General features: G+C 42.3%; 1 protein-coding gene across 1 annotated transcript in view; it reads left to right on the plus strand.

Moving 5' to 3' along the window:
* The window catches only part of SPTB (spectrin beta, erythrocytic), a 112,094-nt gene that overhangs the window by 2,153 nt on the left and 82,160 nt on the right, over positions 1–27,781 (plus strand). The window contains exons 3-9 of the mRNA XM_066608418.1: positions 17,175–17,366; positions 19,448–19,599; positions 20,002–20,175; positions 20,357–20,445; positions 22,936–23,016; positions 23,617–23,732; positions 27,108–27,220. Of these exons, the coding sequence (XP_066464515.1) occupies positions 17,222–17,366; positions 19,448–19,599; positions 20,002–20,175; positions 20,357–20,445; positions 22,936–23,016; positions 23,617–23,732; positions 27,108–27,220 (870 nt within the window). The 5' untranslated portion in view covers positions 17,175–17,221. The remainder of the gene's footprint in view (positions 1–17,174; positions 17,367–19,447; positions 19,600–20,001; positions 20,176–20,356; positions 20,446–22,935; positions 23,017–23,616; positions 23,733–27,107; positions 27,221–27,781) is intronic.

Consider the following 27,781-nt stretch of genomic DNA (forward strand, 5'->3'; position numbering starts at 1 on the left):
AATTGCTTCCATGAGGCTTTTAATTTATTCCACAAGTTTTCTTGGAGGTTGGACACCGCTTCATCACTTCACAGTTGAGCTATTCCTACAGAAGTTCAATTGTGTTTAGATCAGGTGATTGTGGTGATCGTTCCATTATTTTCAGGATACCATCTTCTTTCTTTACCAGGTGGTTCTTGCAGAGCTTTGAGTCATTATCTTGCTAAATAATGAATGCCCAGTTTTTTTTCCTGCAAGGATTTTGTGGTACCCTTTGTGTTTGAGAATTACATTGATTCTATAAAGTGTACTCACTCCAACATAGGAAAATGCCCTCCAATCTATTATGGACCCTCCAACATGTCTGACAGTTGATGCCATGCAGTTGTCTATAATCTTTTTGTTCCCTGAGTGTCGTACGTATATTTTTCTTTTGCTGCCAAACACCTACAAGGTGGACTTATCTGTTCACAACACTTTAAAAATAGACTGTCCAATTCTTGTGTTTCTGTGTCCATTGCAGTTTTTTATTTATTGCCTTAGATCCTATTCACACTAGCTCTGCTAAGCTCCCGCCCCATCCTGCCCCCTCCCCTTGCTGTCAGCCGGCAAGGGGCGGAGAAGGAGAGTGTTTAGCGGAACTTAACTCTCTTCCCCCTGGCCGACGGTATTCCGGTCTGTGGTGTATATACACCGCAGCCTAACCTTTTGAATGGGTGAGAAAGCGGGATATGCGATTTTCAGCCGTGATCTGGGCCGCTGAAAATCGCAGCGCCTGTGTGAATGAAGCCTCAAGAAGTGATTTCTACACAGCAACTCTACTGAACAGGCCAGCGGATCTAATTGTCCTCTTTAGAGTTTCCACAGATACCTGCTTGTCATGGCCTACCGTTTGAATTTCAGGAGCTGTTCACTATCTATCTCGTTTAGACTTCTATTCTGCTTTTGTAGTCATCTGTGGCTTTTGCACTTCATGGTTGGTGTTTGTTGGACCTAGTTTTGCAAAAACACTTGACAATGTATGCAGCAGTGGACCTGGGGATCCCCAGTTTTGAAGAAATGTTGCAGATTTGTTGTACTATACATTGATTATGACCCTTGTCTCTCAGTGCCTATTTGCTGGTAGCCATCTCCTACAACTCACCAACTGCAAATCCTTATGACCACATTGGTTCCTAATGACCACATGGTATCAATAATACCGATAATTATCTTGACTCCTTTTTATCAAATACTTGTTTCTTGCCTTTCTACAGTTCCTATAACACACTAGAAATAGCACATAAGTATTTGTAACACTGAGTGGGATGTACAACCTCAATTCCAAAAAAGTTAGGATGCTGTGTAACATGTAAATAAATAAGGAAATAAGAATGAAATGATTTGGAAATCCCATATTTTATTCACAGTAGAACATAGCAGACATATCAGAAGGTGAAAGGGAGACCTTTTTCCATTTTATTTTTAAAAAATTACATTTTACATTTACTTACATTTTACACAGCGTCCTAACTTTTGCATTTGGGGTTTTTAATTGATCACAGATGTCCAATGTATGCTTATTTTTAGAAGGTTACATGTATTCAGATATATAGCGGTTTACTAACATACGGTAATGATATCTATTAGTGAGTCAATTGTCTTCACGTTTTAGTTGTTACTAGTCACCCCAAAACTCTGAATGGTCATGGTGTCCAAAGACTTTTGACAGCGTATGATGCTCTGATTTTCGGTCAGTAGACCCACAGTCAGGCCAGGATATTCCTCCATATTACAGTTGCATTAATGCACCCATAATAAGCACATACAAAACTGTCTTAAGGGTGTTATTACATGGGTGCAAATGTAGCCACTAGTGTGTTGGCTTTTTGCCGACATTTGCTGGATGGCACCTGGAAGCGGGTAGGAAATTAGCGGTATTAGCAAGCTGTAATGCCACTACTTGCCAGACAGCACTTGCTCTCAAAGGTACCACAGGCCAGTTGTTGGAAAAAGGCAAGTGGTGGTGGTTGCCACTAACGCTCATGTAGTAGCACCATAAGAGCTTGTTCACATGGGGAAATTCACGCAGCTAACTTATATACGCAAAAAAATTGTAGCTATTAGAACCAATGGTTTCCTATGGAAATGTTAAGATGAAGGAATTTTAGCCATGGCAAAAAACTCACACATGATAAGATAGGAGGACATCAGTGACTGAAATTCCCTGCTGCGTGAAAACATAGGACATCTGTCTTTGGTGCACAATGCGCAGGAGCCACCATAGACTCCTGCGGGAGCTGAAAAAAAGAGGGAGGGGGAAGGAATTAAGCAGCATCCAACACTCAGAAAAGATGACAAGTGTCTGTATTTTAGACATTAGAAGTTATTAGAAGGTTTTCTACCAACCGAGGGAATTCCGAACAGCAGCGCATTTTTTCTGCAACACGCAGCTACGGATCGTGTGAATGGGTGATATTTATGCTAATGAGGCTCGGGACTTAACCAAGGAAAATCATCCATTCACGTAGTTTTTAGCGCAGTTAGCCACAATATTTTTTGTGTGGTTATCTTTTGCGTGATTTTCACACCCATGTGAACGAGCCCTAAAGGTGTATTCAGATGGTGCGGGTGATGTGGGGTAAAAACCACACCCAAAAAGCTACATATAGTTTTCAATGATTTGTTGCTGTGTTTTATGTGGTTGCGGTTTAACTCCAATTGCATAGAAAAGCATGGTGAAATCAAGTGCAGTTTTTCAAGTTGGTGTGAAGGTTGCTTTTCACCACACCATCAGTACAGCCTAACAAAGTATTGATATGAATTAAACGCTTTCTTAATGAGGTTTAGCTCTTCTAGACTTCTCCTGTCCTATAAGTGTTTCCTTACAAGCGGCGGAAGAAGTGTTTTTCGTGGTATTCAGTCGTTTCTTGTAGCACAAACGTTTTATTGTGGCTATGAGGAAGATTAGCGCAACTGCCAGATCCACCCCCTGACTTTTTTATGATAAGTAGGCTCCTGAAGGGCGTGAGGGCTAGAGCTAGTAGCTAACAGATAAGGCTAAGCTTCAAGAACTGTTATCTAGTGATAAAGCTGTTTGTAGGATCATAGAAAAAGTTTCAAGAGATGCAGAGGAAGCAGTTTGAAGTCACCATGTTATTATACATTCAGTGAAGTGTGACTTTTGTTTCACATCATTATTGCCAGAAAGTGTCTTGGGCAGTTACAGGAAGAGCTGATTGATTTCACCGGGAAAAGCTGCCACTGGTGGCCATCTTGAATTGGCAAACAAGGATCGTGGCAGATGCGATATTCATCTATTAGGCATTTATGGCATATGCCATGGATCTGTGTGCAAGTTTTCTTTATATATTATTACACTGCTCAGGAAAAGTTAGGGAACACTTTTGCTAAAAAGATAACACTTAAGGCCTTCTGCACACGGGCGGAAATTCCACGGCGGGATTTCCCACGGAATTTCCGCCCATGGAAGCTGCCATAGGATTGCGTTAGCAAACGCAATCCTAGGCAGACGGCCGTGATTTGTCTGCGCGAAATCTCGCGCGGCAAACGAATTGCAGCACGCTCAATTTCTGTGCGGGGCTCTGCGAGCCCTGCACAGAAATGTCACTCCCCGGCCGCCGGCTCTGGTCTGTGCATGCGCCAGCAGCACGCACATCAAACTGCCGGAGCCGCAGAAACAGGTGAGTACGCACTGGTCCTTGCAGGGGTGCGGGACGGGTCCCGCTGCGAGAATTCTCCCAGCCGGCCTAAATAATACATCAGATAATGATGAATGGAAGTCTCCAGACTCTTTCACACCTGCCACATGTGCTCTCATCTGCGAAGAGAACCTAACACTGATAGCGGACCTGCCAATTCTGGTATTCTCTGGTGAATGCCAATCGAGCTGCGTATTGCTGGGCTGTGGGCACAGGTCCCACTCTAGTATATTGGGCCATCATGCCACTCTCATGGAATCTGTTTCTGGTAATTTGGTCAGAAACTTGCAGACTAGTAGCCAACTGGAGGTAATTTTGTAGGGCTCTGGCAGTGCTCCTACTGTTCCTCCTCGCACAACAGTGTACATACTGATCCTAATGCTGAGTTGATGCCCTTCTATGACCTCGTGTAATAGCCCATGTATCTGCTCCATGCTCTCAAGACTTTGCTGGGAGACACAGCAAACCTTCTTCAATGGCATGTATGGATGTGCCATCCTGGAGGAGCAGAACTATCTATGTAGGCTGATTGTGCTAAAGGCATTGTTCATGCCACCAATGGCAACAAGGGCACTAGCAAAATCAAAAACTAGAGAAGAATCAGTCAGAAGGATAAGGAGAAAGTAATTGTCTGTGGCCACTACCTACAAAACCATTCCCTTCTTGGGATTTGTTCTAAGCAATTAAAATTCATTCAAAATCGTTAATGCTTCCTAACTGGATGGATTGACATTCCTGATGTTTAGGTGCCTTGGGGTTACACTGTAATACTTATGTGTTACCCTAATTTTTGAGCAGTGTAGTTTTTGTAATCTGTATAGAAATTAATGACTTCATGCATAATTGTTTTTATGAAAAATGGTCAGCGTTACTCAAAAATACCAGTCAGAACACAATTTTGTATCAGATTGTGGAATGTAGGAATCCATTTGATTGTTTGCTAGGTATAGCGCTGAAACTTTTTTTTACATTTTTTAGCATGCTTGTATTTCAGTCATTATGATAATTTATATAATAAAGTAAAACTATATACAATTTATATGACAGATGTAGTTTTAGCTTCTTTCACATCTTAAGCAGATGATATAATACAAATACTACAGAGAAGTCCCAACTCTGATGTCTATGACATTCTCCAAATTAGGCTGATTTGTAGAAAACTAACTGTGACATAATACTTACATTGATAGATGCAAAAGTTCTCCAGAAAGCATGACGCAGCATCACGAGGGTGGAGAAAGCCCTCTCTGGGTGTATGCCCTTAGCACTGATAACACCCTCCAAAAAGGCCATTATGACAAGCTGCATCATAAATAGCGGAGAAGGAAAAACATTTACTAATTAGTGATTCCCGAATCTTGTAGTTGTTACAACCGTATGATGGTTATTCATACTATCACTGTTGTATGTAATATGAATCATTTTGTTCCCATGTTATATCAACCTAGTAATAATATACAAGAGGAGTACAGAGTAGAAGGACAATTTATTACATGGTCAGTTTTTACCACTGGCATACAATACATTTATATTATGTATATGTAAGGGATTTGGAGCTCTGTATGAGAAAACTTAATTAGCACAGTTTACTTTAATTACAAACAACATGCTTTGAGATGTGACTTGAAGGGTCATAATGCAAAATTTGTAACATGTCATGGTCTCCACCTTCCATTTATGATAGGACTTGGGTTAGTATGCTGCCACTGTACCTCCTACAACTACACTTTTAGATACTTTGATAATAGGTGGCATCTTAAGATGTTTTTTTGCATCTGTTGGCCGACTTTTCCTAACTCCCCAATGCACACATTTGCTCAGCTCAGTTAATTATGGGTGTTTTCAATGGGAAGAGACAAGAAAGCCGCTGCCAGACACTTCTGACAGCAGCTTATTTCCCCTAAAAAAAAAGGGTGGAGTGTTGAAATTCAATATGCCAATCCTTCTTTTCCCCGACACCAACTGCTGAAGGAAAGTTGGGAGACCACCATAAACCTAGGAAAGTTGTCCAACTCAACCAAAATTGGCTTGTTTAGAATACCTTTATGTGCATGGGGTTCTTTTCTCTAATTGTGTTCTGCACTCTAAATACTCTTCCCACTGCAATACTGTTAAAATGCTTGACAAGAAAGGAGTTAGCAGTATGGATTGAGATGGCATTTGTCCCCTTCTTTTTGTTAAATCAATGAGTAATAGAAAAACATACGTGGAATTATAATTTTGCTGAAATTAGTTTACTGCTGTCCGAAAAGGCTCCATGCCGAAATTACGCATGGCCACAATTGTTACACTACCCGATCACAGTGGATTCTATTGCAGATCACTTGTTATCACCGATAGTGGTAACTCATGAAGTTACCAGTGTACACAGTGAGTCATGCGGTTACGATTTCTCAAGTGCAGAAACTGTGACATTGTTGGACACTACATCACTGAGGCCGGTTTCACACGACCGAGAAAGTCACGTGAGACACCCAAATCTCATACAAATATGAACCCAATTCTTTTGAATAGAGTTACATACATGAGCGATGTTTTGTGGCATGTCTTATTTTATTGTGTTCCTCAGAACGCATCGCCCATTAATTCCAAAAGGACTTTTAATGCATCACATAGCTCTTGAATGTCGTGGGATGTGAATGCGAGTACGATGCAAGGTTTCCCATTGAAATGAATGGGAAATAATTCTGATCCTCTAACGCACGTGAAACTTGCGCAAGAGGATCAGAACTTCACGGATGTGATGCAAGGCATTTTTGCCTAAAAAATACATATACAGACATGGTGTTAGAAAAATACCAGAACAGGATGAGCAGAGCAGAAAAAATGTAATTAGTCCACTGATAAGGGATGTGAAAGTTTTCTGGTCTCTAAATTGGTGTTAAGGGACGATCAGGCAAGCCTGTCATCTGTGCTCTAGATTTCTCATATTCTCCACCGATGCAAAAAAATCCTCAAGGTTCATTCTGCTTTTGAGAGTATCAAGTATAATATAAGTATAATAACTTTCATGTGTTCTTTGTTGTGTCCGTGACTAGAAAAGTGCTTGGCCACAGGTAATTCTGTCTTTCTTTAATTGTGTGGCCATGAGATCTCATCCTTGCTCTAAGTTTCTCGAACATAAAAACCCCCAACAGGACATTTAGTACACAGGATCAGGTATACAACATCGGATGTGGAACGTGTCTCACCACCTCAGACCGAGACAGAACTTTAAAAATTTTTTTACTAACACACAAATGCTGCATCTCCTTCAATATCCAGAAGAATAGTTGCAAAATGTTTACTACTAGGTGACATAGGAAGACCCTGGTTTGGTTACAATGTGATTTTCAATCCTAATCTGATGGTGGAGATGTAAACCCAACAGGTACATATTTGGTAGATCCAAAAAAACCCTTGGGAAGACGTTAGGTGATTATTCTTTATTCTGTAGCTGATCAGTTCATCCTAGAAGTGTCATAACAGGCAATATTAAACTTTTTAACAGCTAAATAACCAATCTAGAATGTGGAAATCATAACATACCCTGACTAGAATGGATAATATGGTAGCAGCTCAGACAATCTGTTTTACTCTAGTTTTCTATTTATTCAGGTAGATCTTTATTGAGCATTTTCAGTAGTTTACATTAGCTTTCTGTTCCACTTCCCCTCTCCTCCTCTATGGATAAAATCATAGCCCAAATTCAATTTACTCCTTATGCGTGAAGAAACATAGAAAATGGAAATAACATGGAAAGAAAACCTTTATATTGTAAAATAGATTGTTCATATTGCATTAAATAGGTTTGCTGGGACTATAATATTGATACTTTATCCTCAGGATAGTTCATGAAGCGGGTCTTGCCGCAGTTCAGCTGATTAAAGAAGCAGCGGCTCTCAGGTGAGAGCTGCGGTCTTTTCTCAGATTCATGATATCGAGTTAGTTGGTCACATGGCCTGAGAGCTCAGTCCCATTCAAGTGAATAGGACTGAGCTACAATACCAGGCACAGCCACTGTACAATGTATGGCGCTATGTTTGGCAAGCACTGGAGCAGCTTTGGTACTCTTACAAGCACTGCTGTCACTTCAAACAGTTGATCGTGGGGATCTCAAGCAGTTGATCCCCACTTGTCTAATATTGATGACCTCTCCAGAAGAAACGGCATCACTATGTTAGTCTTGGACATACATGTACTGGAATAAACATGACAATTTTTACACACACAAGGACACTGGGGAAAATTTACGAAGCCTGGCATTTCTAACGCGGAGTATAATTTCTCATGATGCACCTAATATGTGAAGAGGCGCATGCCAACACCTCTGTGCACCTACACAGAAATGTACCCTGGCTCCGACCTGGTGTATATTTATGGTATAATTTACATCAGTTTCTGGCATAAATTATACATAAATCTAGCGATCCGAGATGAACACGCCTCCTCCTAAAAGTTCCACCCCCTTTTTTGTACTCAAAAAGGCCAAGGCTGACGCAAAAAGTCTAAAGGTCACAAACTTGCGCACAAATCCCTGCTTGTGCAAAAAATTGGAACTTTTTTTTATGCTAGAAATTGACATAAAAGGCTTTGTACTTGACCTCCACTGTGCACAAAATGTTCTGAAGTTTCTGGATTCTACCACTATAGTAACACTTCCCATTGTCCTGGCGGCACTACTATTTTGGACTGGGCTGTTCTTCACTTACACTTTATGGCAGTCAAGGAATTTGGCAGCTGCTGTTGAGATCATTTAGCAGGACTATTTATAACAACACTTTGGTTGTCGGAGATAAACATCTTGCTTTTTTGTGTTATCGTATTAATATTTGATGACATAACAGCCAGGAAACCTGCGATCTGAGAGGTTTCTTTTCCCCAAATATAAACCTGGTGATAAAACCCTTTTACAGAGCATGCCATACACAGTGAGTAGAGCCATTGATTTTATGGCGTTCGTTCATATGTGTGTACTTTGTGCGCATTTTGTTTGTGCAAAAAAAAATAGACAACATATTCTATTTTCCTGCAAAATTCTGCACGAAAATTGCACATATTGAACTAAATACCTTAATTGCCCATTTTAATTTTTTTGGCAGCATGGTTGTGGTTTTTTGTTAGCATGCAAATGTGCACAATTTGCGTGTGCAAAAATTACAGTACAACACGCACATACGTGCGGAAATATGCAATGTCCATTGCACAAATACGCATTACAAATGCTTGTGTATACGTGCTTATGCCCGCATAACACCGGCCTAACAGTGGCAAAATCAGCTACAGTCCACATCAGCCCCTCCTTCCACTCCTTAGCCATGCACGGCTCCCATGCACTTTTCAACTTCCTCAAATGCCTCCAACCCCCCCATACCGCCAAGAAACACCTCAGCCACCCACACAAATTCCCTAACCACGTGCTCACCCTCACTACCCTGCTACTCCTAGCCACAGGGGCCATATCCCACAACCTAGGCCCACCCCGTACTGCTCTCTAACAAAATACCCCCACTGCGCCCTATGGAACTCCTAATCCACATGCAACAAACTCCCATCTATCCATGACCTCTTCACCACTAAACACTTTAACCTGCTCTCCATCACCGAAACCGGCATACAGCCGTCCGATCCTACCTCCCCCGCTGCATTGTCCTATGATGGCCTGCAGTTCTCCCACACCCCTAGATTGGACGACAGGCGCAGTGGAGGAGTAGGCATCATCCTCTCGCCTAACTGTACCTTCCAGGTCATTCCCTCAGCTCCCTCGCTTACCTTCCAGTCTTTCAAAGTCCAGATCTCTGAACCATTCCTCCAAAATATCACCGACTGTCTGTCCGCTGTCTCTAATACTATGTCCTCCCTTTTTCTCAAAATTAACCTCTCTAAAACTGACCTCCTCGTCTTTCCACCTTCCAACCGATCTCCCCTCAACATCTCCATTCCAGTGTCTGGCACCATCATAACCCTCAGACAGCATGCCCACTGCCTTGGGGTCACACTGGACTCTGACCTCTCCTTTACCCCCCATATCCAATCTCTGGCCCAAACATGCACCATGCAGCTCAGAAATATTGCTAAAATACGGCCGTTCCTCCCCACGGACACGCTAAAGACACTCGTGGTCGCCCTAATCCACTCCCGACTTGAGTACTGCAACTCACTACTCATCGGCCTCCCCTGCACCAGACTCGCTCCACTCCAATCCATACTAAATGCGGCAACTAGGCTCATTTTTCTATCCAGCCGTTACTCAGACGCCTCTGCACTATGCCAGTCGCTGCATTGGCTGCCCATCCACTGCAGAACTAAATTTAAACTCCTCAAACTCACCCACAAAGCTCTGCATGGCGCTGCACCACCATACATCATCTCCCTCCTGTCCGTACACCACCCAGCCCGCTCACTCCGATCCGCTAACACACTCAGACTAAACACTCCTGTGATACGAACCTCACATGCTCACCTTCAGGACTTCACCAGAGCAGCACCTGGAACGCTCTGATTCAATAAGATTTTATTAGGACAGGTAGTTGAATGGTACAGTCAGGGCATGGATGAAGTCTTTACATTAGTTTCAATACATTATAACAACTGTATGTCTACTTGATCCGCCCTTCTCTCACCTGGTTAGTGAGGTGGGTCGTGTTGTCCTTGGTTTTGTGGTTAACAATACTTAACTAAGCACAAGTTTGTACTAAAGTAGAACTGTGAAACGGACAGTGAGAAAGGGAAGACAAGACTTTAGAGAAAAAGAAAGAGAGAAAGAGGGGGGTGTGGGGTAGAGCAGGGAACCGTGCCAACCTTGCTCGGCTATCATGTCGTTTGGGTCTGCTGACGTTAGGGGGGTCCAGGTGGTCAAGTCTCCCCGCATCCTCTCATGGTGGCCTGACTATTCGTCGTCAGGTTTCTACCACGCACTTCTCTGGTCCCCAAGTTTCAGGTGGGAGAAGAGGAGAGTTGGCGGAATGACCAAGGAGGTAGCAATCCCCATGCCACCCAGTCCGTGGCCTCAGTAGTGGTTCTGAACTCTAGCCAGGGTCGCCATAGCGCAAAATAACCCTCCGGCTTCATGACCTCACTCGCTCTCATCTCCTCGTATCTTGCCAGTTCATTGATGGCTTCGACCCAGTGAGCTCTGGAGGGAAAGGCATCAGACCACCAGAACCTAGGGATGTTCTGTCTGACAGCTTGTACGAAAAAGCGCAAGAGGCCTTTCTTTGTCTTGGATATAGAACCCGGGAACATGGACAATATCCCTAATTCAAGGGTGGGCTGTACATCGCCGCCGCTCAGTTTGTTGTAAAGGTTAAATACATCTTTCCACAGAGAGGCTATCAGCGGGCAGCTCCACCAAATATGGGACATACTTCCCATAGTGTTTGGACATCTCCAGCACGCTGGGTTGAGTTGTGGTAGCATTTTGTGTAACCTGGCCGGGTTTCTATACCAACGAGAAATTATTTTAAAATTTACTCTTGGAGCCTGGAGTATACGACCCCTTGTGTGTCAGAGCAAAGGCCTTCACCCACTCGGTCGGTGGCAGACTCCTACCTAGTTCTTCCTCCCACGCGTTCACAAAATTTGGAGGGGCGTCGCCCATCTCCCGGTCAAGCATCATCTTATATAGCACTGAAATTAGGTGTTCGATAGGGGCCGTGGACATGCAGAGTCTCTCGAATTCGGTGGAGTCTCTTGCTACCTGGGGTTCAGGGATTAGGGTGTCTACTGAGCTCCTCAGCTGGAAGTATCCCAGCTAGGCTCCCGGGGTAACGGTCCGCCCCGCAAACAACTCCGTGTCAGGGGTTTCAATTCGTCCCCTGTGATCACTTCTCTAAGTCGCGGCATGAGATTTGTTAGGACGATCGCTAGGGTTTTACGTTGTACGAAGGCCTCGAATTGGGGGTTGGCTAATAGAGGCGTGAAGGGGCCCGGGACCGAGATCAGTTCATTGTCCCTTGAGAACTCCAACCAGGCCTTCATCAGCTCTGGAACTCTCTACCCCAAGGGATCCGGACAATTCCCGATGCATGAAATTTCAGACTGCCTTAAAAACGCACCTATTCAGGGATACCAAATTCCCTGACCTAGTCCCCCGCCCCTCCCTATGGCTCCACACCTTCCACCCTGCCTATCACACATGACCTCTACCCCCTGCACCTCCTTACCGCCCCACCCCATTTGCTTTCTAATAACTAATTTCCACATTAAATCCCCTACTGCCTGTGTTCCCCATGCCTCGCTCCTCCCCCCCCCCTTGCACCTCCTGTACCACCCCCACCCCATTTGTTTCAAACTGATTGTTATATTGTTTTGTATTTCTCCCATTCTTGAAAGCGCTGCAGAATAAGTTGGCGCTATACAAATAAAGATTATTATTATTATATTTGCAATCATAATTCACTTTACACGGTCAAGAAAGACACCAGTCTTGTGAAAGATGGTTTTAACCTTAAAGGGAACCTATCACGCCCCACAACATTATAAACTAAGCAATGGTGCTGTCAGGGAACGTGACAGGTGTTTCGAGAGCAGGTGAGTATAAAAAGTACATCCCACCAACTCCCTGTCACCTCCCCTAACAGCACAATAAATCAGTTTATGGTGTTGTGGGAACGTGACAGATTTCCTTTAAATTTACTAAATTTATGATTTTTTTCTCTCAATAAAACGGAATGCAATCTTGATATAATCAGATATATTTCAAGGATTTTTTATGAGATCATAGTGAAGAGCAGTCTCAAAAGTTAGAATGCATCACGTTCTGTAAAGTTTTTTTAGGCTTTGCACTTTTGGTCTAATATCTTAGAAACAAATATTCACATAGATTATACACTGGTTACATGAAATCAACAATATTTATATCTAGATAAGTCAAAATAAACTTTTTTTAAAAATGACAGAGGGTGGTTTCATATCAGCACTGGGGGTTCCACCTTCCTGCTCCATTCGGGGAGCCGGAAAGGAGAATCCCCGTAACCAAATGGTTCCATTTCTGGGATCCACCTGCTTTCAGCCCAGCTGGACGGCTTTTAGATGGAAGAAAAAGCACATTTACGCTGTGTAGTTCAGCCGCAGACATACGAGCATGCGTCAACGGCCATAACCTGCAGTGTACTGAGATTAGTTGAAAGCATGTGGAGTCACATTGCTTGGTTCTAAACGTACACCCAGAATTAGATGCGGTGGTGCCTTTTTTCACCCTGGCAAGTGATCTGAGGGTTAAAATAAATGATAATTCCAGAAAAACAAATCTAGTTTTAGAAAAAAAGAGTAGGAGGAAATGACTGAAGTCTTCAACTTCTTAAGTGACACCTCTCCATGTACCCATTCGTTCTATTAAAAGGCTTGAAGAAAATGAGTCAATCATTGTGTATGTCATCCATTTCATTTTCACATCACTATTAGTAAGTGTTCAGCTGTTCTGCTCGCCTACTTGTAGCCGTGTTATCAAGTGATGCCACTGCTGTGTAAGAAGTCACCGTACTGTTATCAGACTGCAGTGTCTCGACATGACCTCATTCTCACAACTGGCTAAGGCTGGGTTCACACAGGGCGGATTTGCCGCGGAAATTCCATCCACGGCCGCTAATCCCGGTATTAGCCAGCCATGTGGACGAGATTTCTCAGAAATCTCATCCACACTAGACGGCCAACCCGTCGCGGCAAAGCCGGAAGAAGCATGTCAAATTTTTTTTTCTTTTTCCGTTGCGGCCACGTTCTCCTCTATGGGAGAGCCGTCCGCAATGGAAATGCATGCGGCCAAGCCGCTCCAAAACCTGTGGCCAAACCGCGAGATTTCCGTTGGGATTCTGCCATGTGAGAACCCAGCCTTAGGCTAAGTTCAGATCTCCGTTAAGTCATTCAGTCATAATTCCAATACTCTGTTCCGTTTTTGAAGCAGAGAAACTAAATTAAAATAGAAATAAATGTTTCCATTTTCCCTTATAGATTTTAATGGGTTTTCCAAAAAATGAAAAGCAAACGACAAAGCTCTTTCATTTGCTTCCATTCCTTTAGCTTTCCATCTATTAACTGTACAATAAAGTAATAGTGCTCCCTTTCTGACCCCTTAAATAGTATCTTCTTTGTGCTACCATAAGGTTATTGTCTATATTCTGTTCCTCACAAGGCAACAGTGCCACTTTTGTGCCCCATAAGATAACAGTAATAATGCCCCATTTGTGACCACAGAAGGTAATAGTGCCTCATAATGCAATAGCGCCTCCACAATATAAATGCTCCCTCTGTATCCCCAAAAGGTAATAGTGCCCCCAAACTGTAATAACGCCCTCTTTGTGCTCTCTAATATAATAGTGACTCGTTTGACCTCACAATACAGTAATGCTCAGTTTGTACCCCTATGAGCTAATAGTGCTGCCTTTATGCTCTGTAATGTAATAATACCTCCTTTGTGCCCCATAATCTACCCTAGTGCAGAATTTAGGCTTGCTTGTTTAATATGCTCAACTCCACGTGACAGTATCTTGTACAGCTATGTGAATTATTCTTCTCCCAGCTTTGTCCCCTCCACTTCAAGGAGATACAGAGCCGGGAGGAGGATGATTCATGTAGCTCCAGAAGACACTACTACACGGAGGAAGGAGAGCAGTGGCAGGGTACCTCACCATCTTTTTCCAAGGACTACGATTTGAATGCATCAAAAGCCTGAATCCCATAATGCTTTTCATATTGAAGAAAATCACCTTAATAAATTAGCCCCTGTTAAAGTACAGTGTAGTAGAAATTGAATTAGTTCTGTTATTATTCTTTTAATGTAACGCTCAGCGACACTAATATAGCAAATCCAACCTATCTAACCTTGGTATTGATTGTATTTTGATCCCCTTGAACATGTCCATGCACATACAGAATATGTCAGTTCATATTTCTTCACTTACCAATATTAGAAAGCAATGACTGGAACTTGATTACTACATAAATATACCCCGAGTAAGTAAGAAGGAATGCATTCCTTACAGGAAACACTATGACACCTTATGTTACTACTGTGAAAGTGAAATCTACTCTCGTGTTTGCCATTAGTCACTAGACTGCAGCTGATATGCGTACGTTTTTGTAAATCAATAAATCCATTATTTGAGAATAAGGGTGGCCATACACATTAGATATATAATGGCCGATCACCCCTCTATATAAGCTAATGTGGAGAGACTCCACCAAACATGGGTAAGGTGTTAGGCCCATTTTGATGGGACGAATGTTGGGCAAACGATGCCCGACACTCGTCCTCGCATACACTCGCTCCAATGCTATTGCACGGGAGCTAGTATCACTGGCTCAATCACAGAGCAGCCAGCAGAGGGGTGGATAGGCTACAGGAGATTTCACACCTCGCTCTCCCCCGCCCCTCTTCATTCACTTAACATAGCAGCCGATCAATACTGAACGGCTGCTATTTACACTGAGCGATCAGCTCATCGTCCATTGTTTAGGCTGCATAAACAATGGATGATGAGCTGAACACTGATCGTTTAGTGTAAAAAGCAGCCGTTCAGTACTGAACAGCCGCTATGTTAAGTCAATGGAGAGGGGCGGGGGAGAGCGAGGAAAGAAATCTGCAGCCGCCCCACTGTGATCCAGCGATACCAGCTCCCGTGCAGCAGCATGAGAGCGAGTATGTACAAGGACGAGTGTTGGGCATCGCTTGCCTGACATTTGTCCCGTCTAAATGGACATTTAGTTAGCAAGTGGATCAGAAGCAGTTTGGGGACCAACTATGAATTGGCTCGCTGAAACTTCCTATAGAAATAGCAGTAATAACTATCAATACATGGTGGAAGCTTCATTAAAATATTTCATATTCACCTCAAGTTTCCAACAGCAGCAGTTTGTAAGAGGCGGTTTCCTTTTGTGTACATCAACAGAATAAGGCCGGTTTCACACGATTGGATTTGAATAGCAGATTCCGCGATCAGTGTCTGCACGGATAGTCTGTATTAAAACATGGGCATTGAAAGGCATGCATTTTCAAATTTTCCTTCCGTGGATACGAACTGCATATTCTGCGCACAGAAGAAAAATTGCAGTATGCTCTATTTTACCACGGAATCCACGCTGACGGTCTCCATTGATGTCACTGGAGACGTGTGATCTGCAGCCCATACGCAATTAACATTACATATGGGCTGTGGGTACCCACGTCATCGCTAAGCAACGACACGGGAAATACAAAAAATAAAAAACCTGTACTAAAGGGATGGAACCTCAGGCCCCCATCGAGGGACTACATCCTCCACACATTGATGGATTTTCCACTTGGTTGGTTATAAGGTGGAGAGATAGGTGAGCCTGTTAAGGCTAGTAGCTTTATGTGACATATCAGCAATGTATAACGTGCATTATCACTTTTGTTTTGTTCAGTTTGCGATCCTCTACGGTCCTACGTAATATAGTAAAGTGCCATACGCAGGGTCACTTACTGGGCTCACAGCCAGAATCCACTGCGGGTCTCCTGCATGCGCAATTTGACCCTAAAAATGGGTTTGTCAAGTTGTTATTGGCAAGTTGTTATTGGCACTTCTGTGGCAATGCAAGGAAGAATCCCAGGTGGCATTTCTGGTGTTGTAAAGGCAGTCGTAATTTTTTCGCAGGAGGCTGTATAAGGTTTAACGACATTTATCATCCCAGTTTTGTCAGAATTCTGGAGTCAAAAAGTTGAAATATGGGTACAAACATCATTTTGTGAAATAAATTGTAACTTCTTTTTAAATTCTACAGTCGCCTCCAAATTTTTTGAACAATGGAGGGGCTTAGCAGAAGAGGTATAGTCTATCACTGCCTGGCATACCATATGTATTCCCGTAAATTATAGCATAAATCCACGTCAGTTCTGAGCTGGAATAGATTTGTCTGCCTGGTACACGGGATGGCCAGAAATGCATTTCATTTATTAGGAGGCATGCAGCTCTTAACCCTTTTCAATCCACTGTCTGACCTGTGAAGACATTATGATTTAAGGCTGTACAGCTCCGATGTTACTAGACTTCCGTTGGGGTTCTCTTACTGTATATTGCCAGCCTCTCTGCTGTCGGAGCCTCTCCAACATGTCACCTCATACAGTACTGGCTTTAGCCAGCATATAGCGCCGTTGTATAACAGCAGAAAAAGAGTAAGCCCCCTAGGAAAACGCGGATACAAATTGGACTGGAAAGGGTTAATAAACCGTCGATTTCACTACAGCACAAAGTATACTAAGACAAGTATAGGAAACATTTGTTATTATACATTTGTGCCATTGTTCCTAGATTCTTGTTGCAAGCGAGAATAATAGTAAGTGGGAATTACCTAGGATAAAAGACGTGCCTATAGTTATCACTATGTACCGCAGGCAAGGAAAACTTTGGCGGGGATCTATGGAAATTTGTTTCAAAACTGTACCTATACTTTTGGTTGTTATTTCCACACAGCACTGTAAGATTGTCTCCAATTTCCAGAAAATTGATGTTGAATTGAAATTCTTTTGTGTTACTTATTTTACACCATATTATTCTGCAGGAATGAACAATTGAGGCTGGAAAGTAGCCAAGCAACACAACAAGAAAATGCAGACCACCGATTTTGACAACGTGGAAATTGAGCAGCAATACAGCTTGGTGAATTCCCGCTGGGAGACGACAGAAGATGACTTGGATAATGATAACAGTTCTGCTCGCATGTTTGAAAGATCGAGAATTAAAGCCCTTGCAGGTAACCTGGCTAGCCCCTCATACATGTATATATTTTAAAAACTGTTTTTCATAATCTAGTGTTATCGGCACACTCCCGATCCTATAATAATTGGATTGCGTTGGCATTGGGGAGACTGCTTTTATATAGAGCTGTAACATTCATAGGGCTGTGTCCCTTTTATAAGTAGTTTTTGGAGGGTTGTGCTGCTTCTGCCAAACAGAAGATTGATGGACATCTAATGGAGATAAAGCATCACCAGGATGAGACAAGAAATACAGATAAGGCATCACAAGAAGTACCTTGCTTGTATACAAACCAAGTGTTTTTGTACAGGCACAGAACTCTTTGGTGACTTTTAATGCTTAATGGGGTTGTCCAGGACTTTCAACGTGTCTCTACTGATGACGAATCCACAAGATAAGTAATCAATTGGTGAGGGCCTGCCGCTTGGGATTCCCGCTGATAACCTTTTTCCCGTTGCTGCTGTTAGTGTAGTGCAGCTGCCAAAGTTGGTATTGCAGGCACAGCTCCCATTAAATTCAAAGAGAACTGTGCCTGCAGTACCAAACTAGGCCACTGCAGTGTTGTTAGGGCTATCTGCTTTGAGCACAAACTGCATTAATAGTAGCACTGGTAATCAGCTGATCGGCAGGGATCCTGAGTAGCAGACCCTTGCTGATCATCTATTGATGACCTAACTGTGGATAGGTCATTAATAGAAAAACACCCAAAGACACTCTATGGATCAACGTTCTTCATGTGTTTCTGTCTTTCACCGCCAAAAACAGAGAGCCCCTGTTTGATGATTTTGCCTTCTAGTGATATTTTCGGTTTGACGTCATCTAACACTACCTTGTTCGTTGTCATGGCAGTCCAAGGTATCCGCAGCATTCTCCTCCAGCACCATAGTTCAAACACTTTTCTGTCTTTTTTCCTGAGCGTCCAGCTTTTGCACCATTTGTCGTTATGGGACAGGCCGCTGCATTGACCAGTCTGGCTTTTGTTGCAATGCTAATATCCTTGCTTTTCCAGATGTTTTCCATTCCTTGCATTTCAATCCAACCAATGTAATCCACCTCTTGATCTCAGGTCCAGATTGTTACAATTGATTTTGGATCCAAGGAATTAGAAATCTTGTACCGACTTGACTTCTTCATTGTTAATTTTAATGTTTTAATGTTCACTGTACCAGTGTATACCGTGGTCATGATTTTTGTTTTACCGCTGTCGAGGTACAGTCCCATGAGTTTGCTTTCCTTTTGCACTCGTTGGATAAGGTATTCCAGGTCCCTTTCACTTTCCGCAAGCACGATGGCATCGCCTGCATATCGAAGGTTGTTGACACTTCTGCCACCGACTTTGACTCCGATTTCTAAATCATCCAAATTGCTTCGCCTCGTGATCATTTCTGCATACAGATTGAAAAGGACTGGTGATAGAATGCAGCCTTGCCGTACGCCTTTCTCGATTCCGAACCAATAAGCTGTCCTAGATGTTACTTCTTGGTTGTTGTAAAGCGACTTTATAAGCTGTTCTATATGTTCTGCGACGCTCATTTGCTTCAGACATTCCAAAGCTTGTCACGTTCGACACAATCAAATGCCTTGCTGTAGTCGATGAAACACATGTACACGTCCTTTTGATACTCTTAGGTCTTCTCTTCCTTTGCGGAAGCCATCTTGAACATCCAGCAGTTCCTATTCAGCAATTTTCGCAATGCGTTTTTGTATGATTTTTAAAAGAATTTTGCTCGTGTGAGGTATGAGGGCAATGGTGCGGTAATTGAAACATTCTTGAGCATCATCTTTTTTTGGAAGTGTGATGAGAACAGATCTTGTCCAATCTTTGGGCCAAAACACCTTAGCTGCTGCAGAATCTTGCACCAAAGAAGAGAGCAGGGTTTCCATGTCAGTGCCAGATAAAGTGTGCCCCCGAAAGACTCTCAATAGTGCTAAACGCTGTCTTCTTACTGTGGCCTCTTCCTGGAGAGATAAGCGGTGCCTGTGTACCTCTGTTCATCCATGTAATAATGGTAAAGCTCCATTGACATGTATTGTATTCTTTCGAAATATTGATATTCCACATTTCCTGTATCTCAGATGAACGTGAAGTTGTGCAAAAGAAGACGTTTACAAAATGGGTGAACTCACATCTGGCATTTGTGAGCTGTCGTATATCTGATCTCTATTTGGACCTAAGAGATGGACGAATGCTGATAAAACTTCTAGAGGTGCTTTCCGGTGAACAGCTGGTAAGTATATGTCAGACTTTGCCTCCTTGTCTGGAGCATTAGTGGGCCTTTGGTAGGTGAAGTAGTTGCTTGCCTAGGACACCATGCATGGGATGGGCTTGATTTATGTATTTAAAGATAGAAACCAGTGATAAGAGTAGGAGACCACAAATTAATGACTGGCCAACTATCTTGCTTAAAGGGTTATTCTCTTTAAGAAGGATGAGTGTTGGAGGATTTATTGTAGTGCTGTATAATGAAGTTATTTTATGATGTAGTAACAGCACCTGCCTTTGCTTCAATTATTAAATTGCAGAATAATCCCCTTGCACATCACATAAGATGTCTTCAAATGTCTCAGTGGGTACAATTAGACTGTCTTAAATAGTAGAAAGCTTATCCAAATTTGTGTTCTTTTCCCAGCCAAGAAGGACAAAAGGAAGGATGAGAATCCACTGCTTAGAAAATGTAGACAAAGCCCTTCATTTTCTCCGAGAACAGAAAGTTCATCTTGAAAATATCGGTCCCCATGACATTGTTAATGGTAATCACAGATTAATACTTGGACTCATCTGGACCATTATACTACGATTCCAGGTATGTATTATTTTACTGCAGTTCTGGTTTTTATCATTCAACCTATTGCTGATACAATATTTGCATTGTTTGACTTCTCCATTACCTGGATGTCATGATGTGATATGACCCCAAATCTTCTGTAAGTGTATATGTGATAATGATAATAGTAACCTATATAATGGTTTTGGTTTCAATGTAGATTCAAGGTATTATTGTGGAGACAAAAGACAGTGAAACTCTTTCTGCTAAAGATGCTTTACTACTCTGGTGCCAGATGAAGACAGCGGGGTGAGTGTGAATATGGAGTATCCGCTAGTAGGAAACATTACCTTGTTATGATAACTTAAAAGGGTTATTCCTAACATCAACTTTAAAATTTGATCAGTGGAGTTCTCACCAGGACCCCAAGAAGGGGCGGGACGTGTCCCTCTCTCCTCCTCACTGCACCCACTACTGTGAAGGGGAGCTTGAATGGAGCGATGGCTGAGCATGTTTGGTGCTGCTTGATTCATTTTCAAAGGGATTGTCAAATAAAACAGAGTATACTCTCTATATTAACAAAAGGAATAACACCTTGCATACTCAGGTGCCACGCCATTAAAGCTGCTTTTCACTGCGGAAGGTGCAATGCAGAGGGGAACACAAGACCCTGTTCTTGCAATTAGTAGGGGAATCAGCAGTTGGACCCCCACAGATCAGAGTTTTATCATCTATTCTCTGGATAGATGATAAATGACGTTTTTTTTAATACCCCTTTAACTAAAATGTATTATAATCCTGTAAATCCAGTCATCGCGATGTGTCAGTCATGTTAACGATTGCTATATCTGTACACACGGTGATACTTGAGAATTTAAATAGTAGTAAATGGCAGAGAACAGTAATCTGTAGATGCTGGAGATTGATTTTTGCTGCCGTATATATACATTCTCTATTGTGTATAGGTATCACAGCGGTTCACAATATGTGGCCCCCAATGCCATTCTGGGCAGTCTCAGTCATCTGGACACAGAAATATCTATGTAATTTCCATGTCAGGGTGAAGAGGAGTGGTACATAGCAGGCCAACAGGAATGGGCAAGTACTTAGGGTGCACTGTGTAGCCATATCTGGGGCCCCTATATATTAGGACAAGTATTAAGGGTGCACTGTGTAGCCATGTCTGGGCCCCATATATTTTAGGACAAGTACTAAGGGTGCACTCTGTACCCATGTCTGGGCCCAATATATTTTAGGACAAGTACTAAGGGTGCGCTGTGTAGTCATGTCTGGGCCCCATATATTTTAGGACAAGTACTAAGGGTGCGCTGTGTAGTCATGTCTGGGCCCCATATATTTTAGGACAAGTACTAAGGGTGCACTGTGTAAGCGTATCTGGGCCTTCTACATATTAGAACAAGTATTAGGAGTGTACTATGTAGCCATATCTGTGCCTCCTATATATTAGGACAAGTATTAAGAGTGTACTGTGTAGCCATATCTGGGCCCTTTATATATTAGGACAAGTACTAAGGGTGCACTGTGTAGCCATATCTGGGCCCTTTATATATTAGGACAAGTACTAAGGGTGCACTGTGTAGCCATATCTGGGCCCTTTATATATTAGGACAAGTACTAAGGTTGCACTGTGTAGCCATATCTGGGCCCCCTATATATTAGGACAAGTACTAAGCGTGTACTGTATAGCAATATCTGGACCCCCTATATATTAGGACAAGTACTTAGGGTGCACTGTGTAGCAATATCTGGGCCCCTATATATTAGGACAAGTACTAAGGGTGTACTGTGTAGCATCACTGGGCCCCCTATATACTAGGAGAAGTACTAAGGGTGCACTGTTTAGCAATATCTGAGCCCCCTATATATTAGGACAAGTACTAAGGGTGAACTGTGTAACCATGTCTGGGCCCCCTATATATTAGGACAAGTACTAAGGGTGCTCTGTGTAGCCATGTCTGGGTGCCCTATAGATTTGGACAAGTACTAAGGTTGCCCTGTGTAGCCATGTCCCAGTCACCTGTATATTACGACAAATACTAAGGGTGCACTGTGCAATCATGTCTGGGTCCCCTATATATTATGACAAATACTAAGGGTGCACTGTGTAGCCATGTCTAGATGCCCTATATATTAGGAGAATCAAGTCTCTTGACCTGTTTGGCACTCCAGAAATGAGTATATGAGTTAGAGGCATCATACATACATGCAGCTCTCTACATTGTAGTTACAGGACTTATGAAATGCCAGGCTGTTACCTCAACATCCAACATCTACAATGGAGAGAGCCATGTGCATTGTCTCCTCCTCTCTGGAGTGCTGATTAGGAGGAAGGTGATCCCCATTCTTCCAATAGGTGGGAGTCCTGGAAGTGGAACTTACTTTGCTTTTTAGTATAGCATATAACTAGGATATACCAGAAATGTCAGATGGGACTACCCTTGTGGCCCTTTGAAGTGGTTCAGTATGGTAATGTTGCCCTCAGACCAGAAAATGTTATGCATCCCTGAGGTATCAGATGATCTCCGGTTCAACGTCCACTTGAGTTATCCTCATTTATGAATGGGTGCAAATGAAGACATAAAAACTAGGTTAAAAGTTGAACCTCTTTGAAAATCAAGAATACTTTAAAGCAATTCTGAAAATGTTATTCCAATTCCAAAATGTTGAGATTTTTAGAATGGTAACTCTTTTTTTGCTCTGCCCCGCACCCGCAAGGTTGTGGTGTAAATGAAGCAGTCTTTGTAACTTGCTGATGAATGTTAATCATGTTTATTATAGATATTCAAATGTTAATGTCACCAACTTTACATCCAGCTGGAAGGATGGATTGGCTTTCAATGCCCTCATCCACAAACACAGGTAAGATAATGAGATGTCCTTTATTTTCCTCTTATATGTTGTAAAACTCACAGCATATTTTGGGGGAAGAAGAACAAGTGGCACCTTAAAGAGAACCCCTTCTCTACAGATAGCCACTCTGTCTGCCATACATTAAAATTATGGCCAACTATATAAAACATTGACGGTCTGGTCTGTTGGAGCGTGTGCGGATCCTTGTTTGCGGTCCCTACTCTGGTTCATAGAGAGGAATCCTGAGCACGATGTCTCTATGCCCTGATTAACAGGCACTGTCTTTATGAAGCAGCCCACTATTCCCAAACAAGTTCAGGGGTGCCCCCAGGTTTTGCTGTGGGGCCTCCGCTTACTGGTTATTTCCTTGAATATATGTTGTCTATCCATTACAATAACATGATCTCCTTGTTCTTTGGAGCCTGGACATATGTGAGCAGGATGGCAGTATGCTATAAAAAGTGGTATGCATTATATATGCCAAAATTTGCCATGCTTGTTTAGTTTCTTAGGTTATCAAAAACGACAAAGACAGGTTAAAGGCAGTAAAAGATCAACTGTTGGCCTGTGATTTTCAATACACTAACAACTCTGATGTTTTATCATCAGGCCTGATCTGATCAACTTTGAAAAACTGAAGAAATCAAATGCTAAATATAACTTAGAAAATGCGTTTACCGTGGCAGATAGGCGATTGGGGATAACACAGCTTCTAGATCCGGAGGGTAAGTTATATTTGAGTTATGCCTGATGATTTGTGGGAAGGAATTTGTACCCTGTAATAATAAGAGCGCCAATATATTCCCCAGCGTTTTTCAAATCACTGTTCTTTATACTAGGTTTTTCTATGCCCTTATTCACTATTGAGTACAATTTGATGAATTGTGGCACAAATTCATTAATTAAATGAGGAATATTACACCTACCATCAATCTAGAGGGGAAGGCAAGGTGTAGATGATTTAGGGCTGAATCCTGATTGTTCCCTCTTTTTCGACTGAAATATTTGCAGCTATGGGATAAAAACGTTTTATGCATTTTCATAGCATAATAATCTTTTTGCATATAATATCATTGTACACTGGTTCTTCAACACACAATATTAGGGTACTTTTTTTTACATCTGCATCGGGGATTCCGCTTTCTTGCTCCGTTCGGGGAGCAGGAAAGGGGAATCCCCGTGGCTGAATGGTTCCATCTCTAGACAGAACCAAACAGCTCCAGGCGGACCCCTTGACTAGTATGGGGTCCACCCGTTTTCCGCCCAGCTACCTGGCTTTTAGGCAGACGAAAAACGGCTTTTTGTTCCGGTATTTACAGCCGCATCTGTGATGGAACCCCAGAGGTTCGATGCAGATGAGAAACTGGCTTTAATTGGTTTGGGACAACTACAACTGGGTATTGTATGTTGAAACCATAAGTGTATGGCAAACTAGTTCTAAAGATAATAATAATAAAAAATTAAGATGAAAGAAAATGAAGTAGATTATTAATACAGATATAAAAGTCAGAGAGCTGTCAGAAAATGTAAATCACTTTCTACGTTGAGAATAGAAATTTCTTGCACAGTACACAATGCACCAGAAAAATAAAATGGAGCCACCCTCAGCTGGTGACCAAAGGATCTGCTCATCCTGGTATAAGTAAAGAGCAATAGAGGACTAAGCTGTAGAGAGGCGCTACTAGACTGCCAGTCAGTGCATGCACTTCAGTAATAGAGGCATTTTACCAGTAAAATGCTAATTGGATGAATATTCCAGTAAAGGGCATGTGCCACAGATTCGGACCATCTGAGACATTGTATGTTGAGTTTAATGTCAACACTCAGTGGTGCAGGGAAGACCATTATGTTATAAATATGGTATCCTGAGGCCATTGTAACTTGAGAATGGCTGCATCATGAAGACTGAGGGTACTTTTACACAGGATGATTGTCAGTCATAAAGTTGTCTGAAATGGCTGATTAGGGCAGCTTTGTGCGACCTTCATTTGCAAAGAAAAAAAACACTCAATGCAAAATGCAAACAATTGCTTGTGATTGCCGATGGCAGACTACAGTCCATCAAGAATGTGATGCACCATTATGGAAAATACCGACAATGGTAGGCTAAAAGTAGAAGTTTATGGCATGATTGGTCCAAATTTGGCCGCTCATCTGCCACTTTGCACAAGTCCAGTATATATATTTTTAAGCTTTGTTACAAGTCGGATTGCTTGTACAAACAAATCAACGGACCATTGATTGGTTGCATTGTAGCTGATAAAGTCTTGTATGTTTGGGCAGTTTTAAGTTCCAGCCCATTCAATAACCAAGTGTGCAAATATAGTTTTGTAGCTCTTCTTAAAATGCTACATTTTTGCAATCAATTCTGCAGACGTACTACATGAGCAGCTATCTCATGGTTGTTTTTTACATTTTCTCAATCAAACACTGCCAATGTATTAACAAGATTGGTTAGGGTTAATCCTTCCAAGGAAAAGTCCAGGCCATTGAAAGCTCCAGCTATGTATGATCACCTTTAAAGGGGTTTTGTCATTTAAAAAAAAAAGAAAATCAATACTTGCCTATTCTTCCCCAGGCAGTCTTCTTAACGCATCTTCTCCAGTCCTCCCGTCACCTCACCGCAAGCCGGCCGGATCCTCTTCTTGTTATGATGCGTCCATTCCCTGCAGTCTTTTTTCTGCAAGTCAGTGTAGGTTACGTCAGTAGTGACGTTACGTTCACTGCCTAGGAAGAACTGCCGAGCTATTGTGGAGACTGCGCATGTGCGCTTTCTCGCTGCGAGAGTTCATATACTATTGCAGAGAGACAGCGCACATGCACATTCTCAGCAATAGCTCGGCACTCTCTGCTAGACTATGAACACTATGTCACTAGTGATGTAGCGTACATTGCCCTGCAGGAACGAGAATGCTGGCAATTGACGCTTCGTCAGCGGAAGAAGAAGAATCGGCCCGGTGGAGGCGAGGTAACCCCAGGGACTGCAGGAGACAGGAGAAGATCGGGGAGGAGAAGATGCGGTAAGAAAGTTGTCTGGGGAGGGATAGGTAAGTATAGAATTTTTGTTTTCTAATGACAGAACCCCATTAAACCTAGAAAATAATGGTTCCCTTACCATAGAACCTAGTGTAGTTACTATCTATCTTCTAGTGAAACCAGGAACAGATCAAAAAGAAAGGAGAACTATAAGAGAAATCTTTAGTTTACTAGAGGTGCCTCTCCACGGTATGACTGTCACCATCCCAGCGACTATTGCTCCTGTGCTTTCACATGGCAGAGAGAGTCTGTCAGAGAATGGAGGAAGAGCAAACTGGATATCTCTTCCGAGATCAATGATTGAATGACTTCTGTCTACACAGAACGAGAAGTCGCTCAGTAGTCATTCCATTTCAGCTCACTAAAAGAGAAAGACTAGTGACTACTGAGCGACATCTTGCTCAGTGCCATGTTGGGGGCCGTGTTTACATGGGCTAACAGTCGCCCATAATCGCTAGTTTGAGTAATAATTCGGGCTACTATCGGCCCAAGTAAAGGTACCTTAACAGTTGGATTCACTTGAGTTACCTCTCCACAAATGTAGTGTGTGAACATGGCCTACAACAGAGAAACTTTTCTTAACTAACTACTGTTGTCAATGGCATTATACAGTATTGCACAGTTTCAGTGTTTTTGGCTGGTGTTTGGCTTGTGCAAATGAGCCCATTGTAGAGTTCACATAGGAAATACCCTTCTACTGTCAATGCAAATAGTTATTGAGTGTGGGCTGGGATTTAATCCATCATTTACCCTGAGGGAATCAGATAAACATTCCTTGGTTAATTAGGAGTCTTATAGAAGATTCATTTGACAAAAGTCTTCATTTTCTTGAAATATTCGTTATCTTTGCCAACCACTGTCCCAAAACCGTGTCCTTAATTTACCTTTAGGTACATCCTCTTCTTCATAAAACAATTGATGGTTCAATGCCAATAACTATTTATTTACATACCAATTTACCCTCACTGCCTACCCTCGTGTTTTATAAGAGACTTCAATTTTTTATAGTAATATTCTTTTTAGGTGTTGTATGTTACACCAATTTGTTTCCACCTCTGTTACAGATGTCTACACTGAAAACCCAGATGAGAAATCCATTATAACATATGTGGTGGCCTTTTATCATTATTTCTCCAAAATGAAGGCTTTGGCTGTGGAAGGTAAAAGAGTTGGAAAGGTAAGATTTTAGTTAAGACTTTAGATTTTGTAATGGAAGGGGTGCAAATTTCTATATTCTAGAAAAGAGTACTTTGTAAGAGTTTTTATTGTTAATTAGTATTATATCTTGACTAGTTGTAAATGATGTTTTATAGAGATGAGTGAGCACCCAAATGCTCGGGTCCGCGTTATTCGAGTCGAGCTTTTCGTAAAATTCGAGAGCTCTACTCAAGTAACAAACCCTATTGACTACAATGGGAGACTTGAGCATTTTTGTATGTGGGACACCGGGTGCCGAGCTTTTTTTTTTTCTTCTAGGTTTGTCTCTCCTTCTCCCTCTCCCTCTCTCTCTCCCTCTCTCTCTCTCTCACTCTCTCCGCTGCCTGCCAGACAAAAAGTTTGCCATTGACGCGCGCTGCGGCGGGGAGGGGCCAAAAGAGGCACGTCACAGCGGGGAGGAGCCAAAAACTGGGGCGGGGTCGAACACGGCTTGATGCTTGTTCAAGTAGCGAGCACCATTGAGTACGCTAATACTCAAACGAGCATCAAGCTCGGCAGAGTATGTTTCTAATGTTTCATC

The sequence above is a fragment of the Eleutherodactylus coqui genome, chromosome 6, assembly GCF_035609145.1.
Source record: "Eleutherodactylus coqui strain aEleCoq1 chromosome 6, aEleCoq1.hap1, whole genome shotgun sequence".
NCBI lineage: Eukaryota > Metazoa > Chordata > Amphibia > Anura > Eleutherodactylidae > Eleutherodactylus > Eleutherodactylus coqui.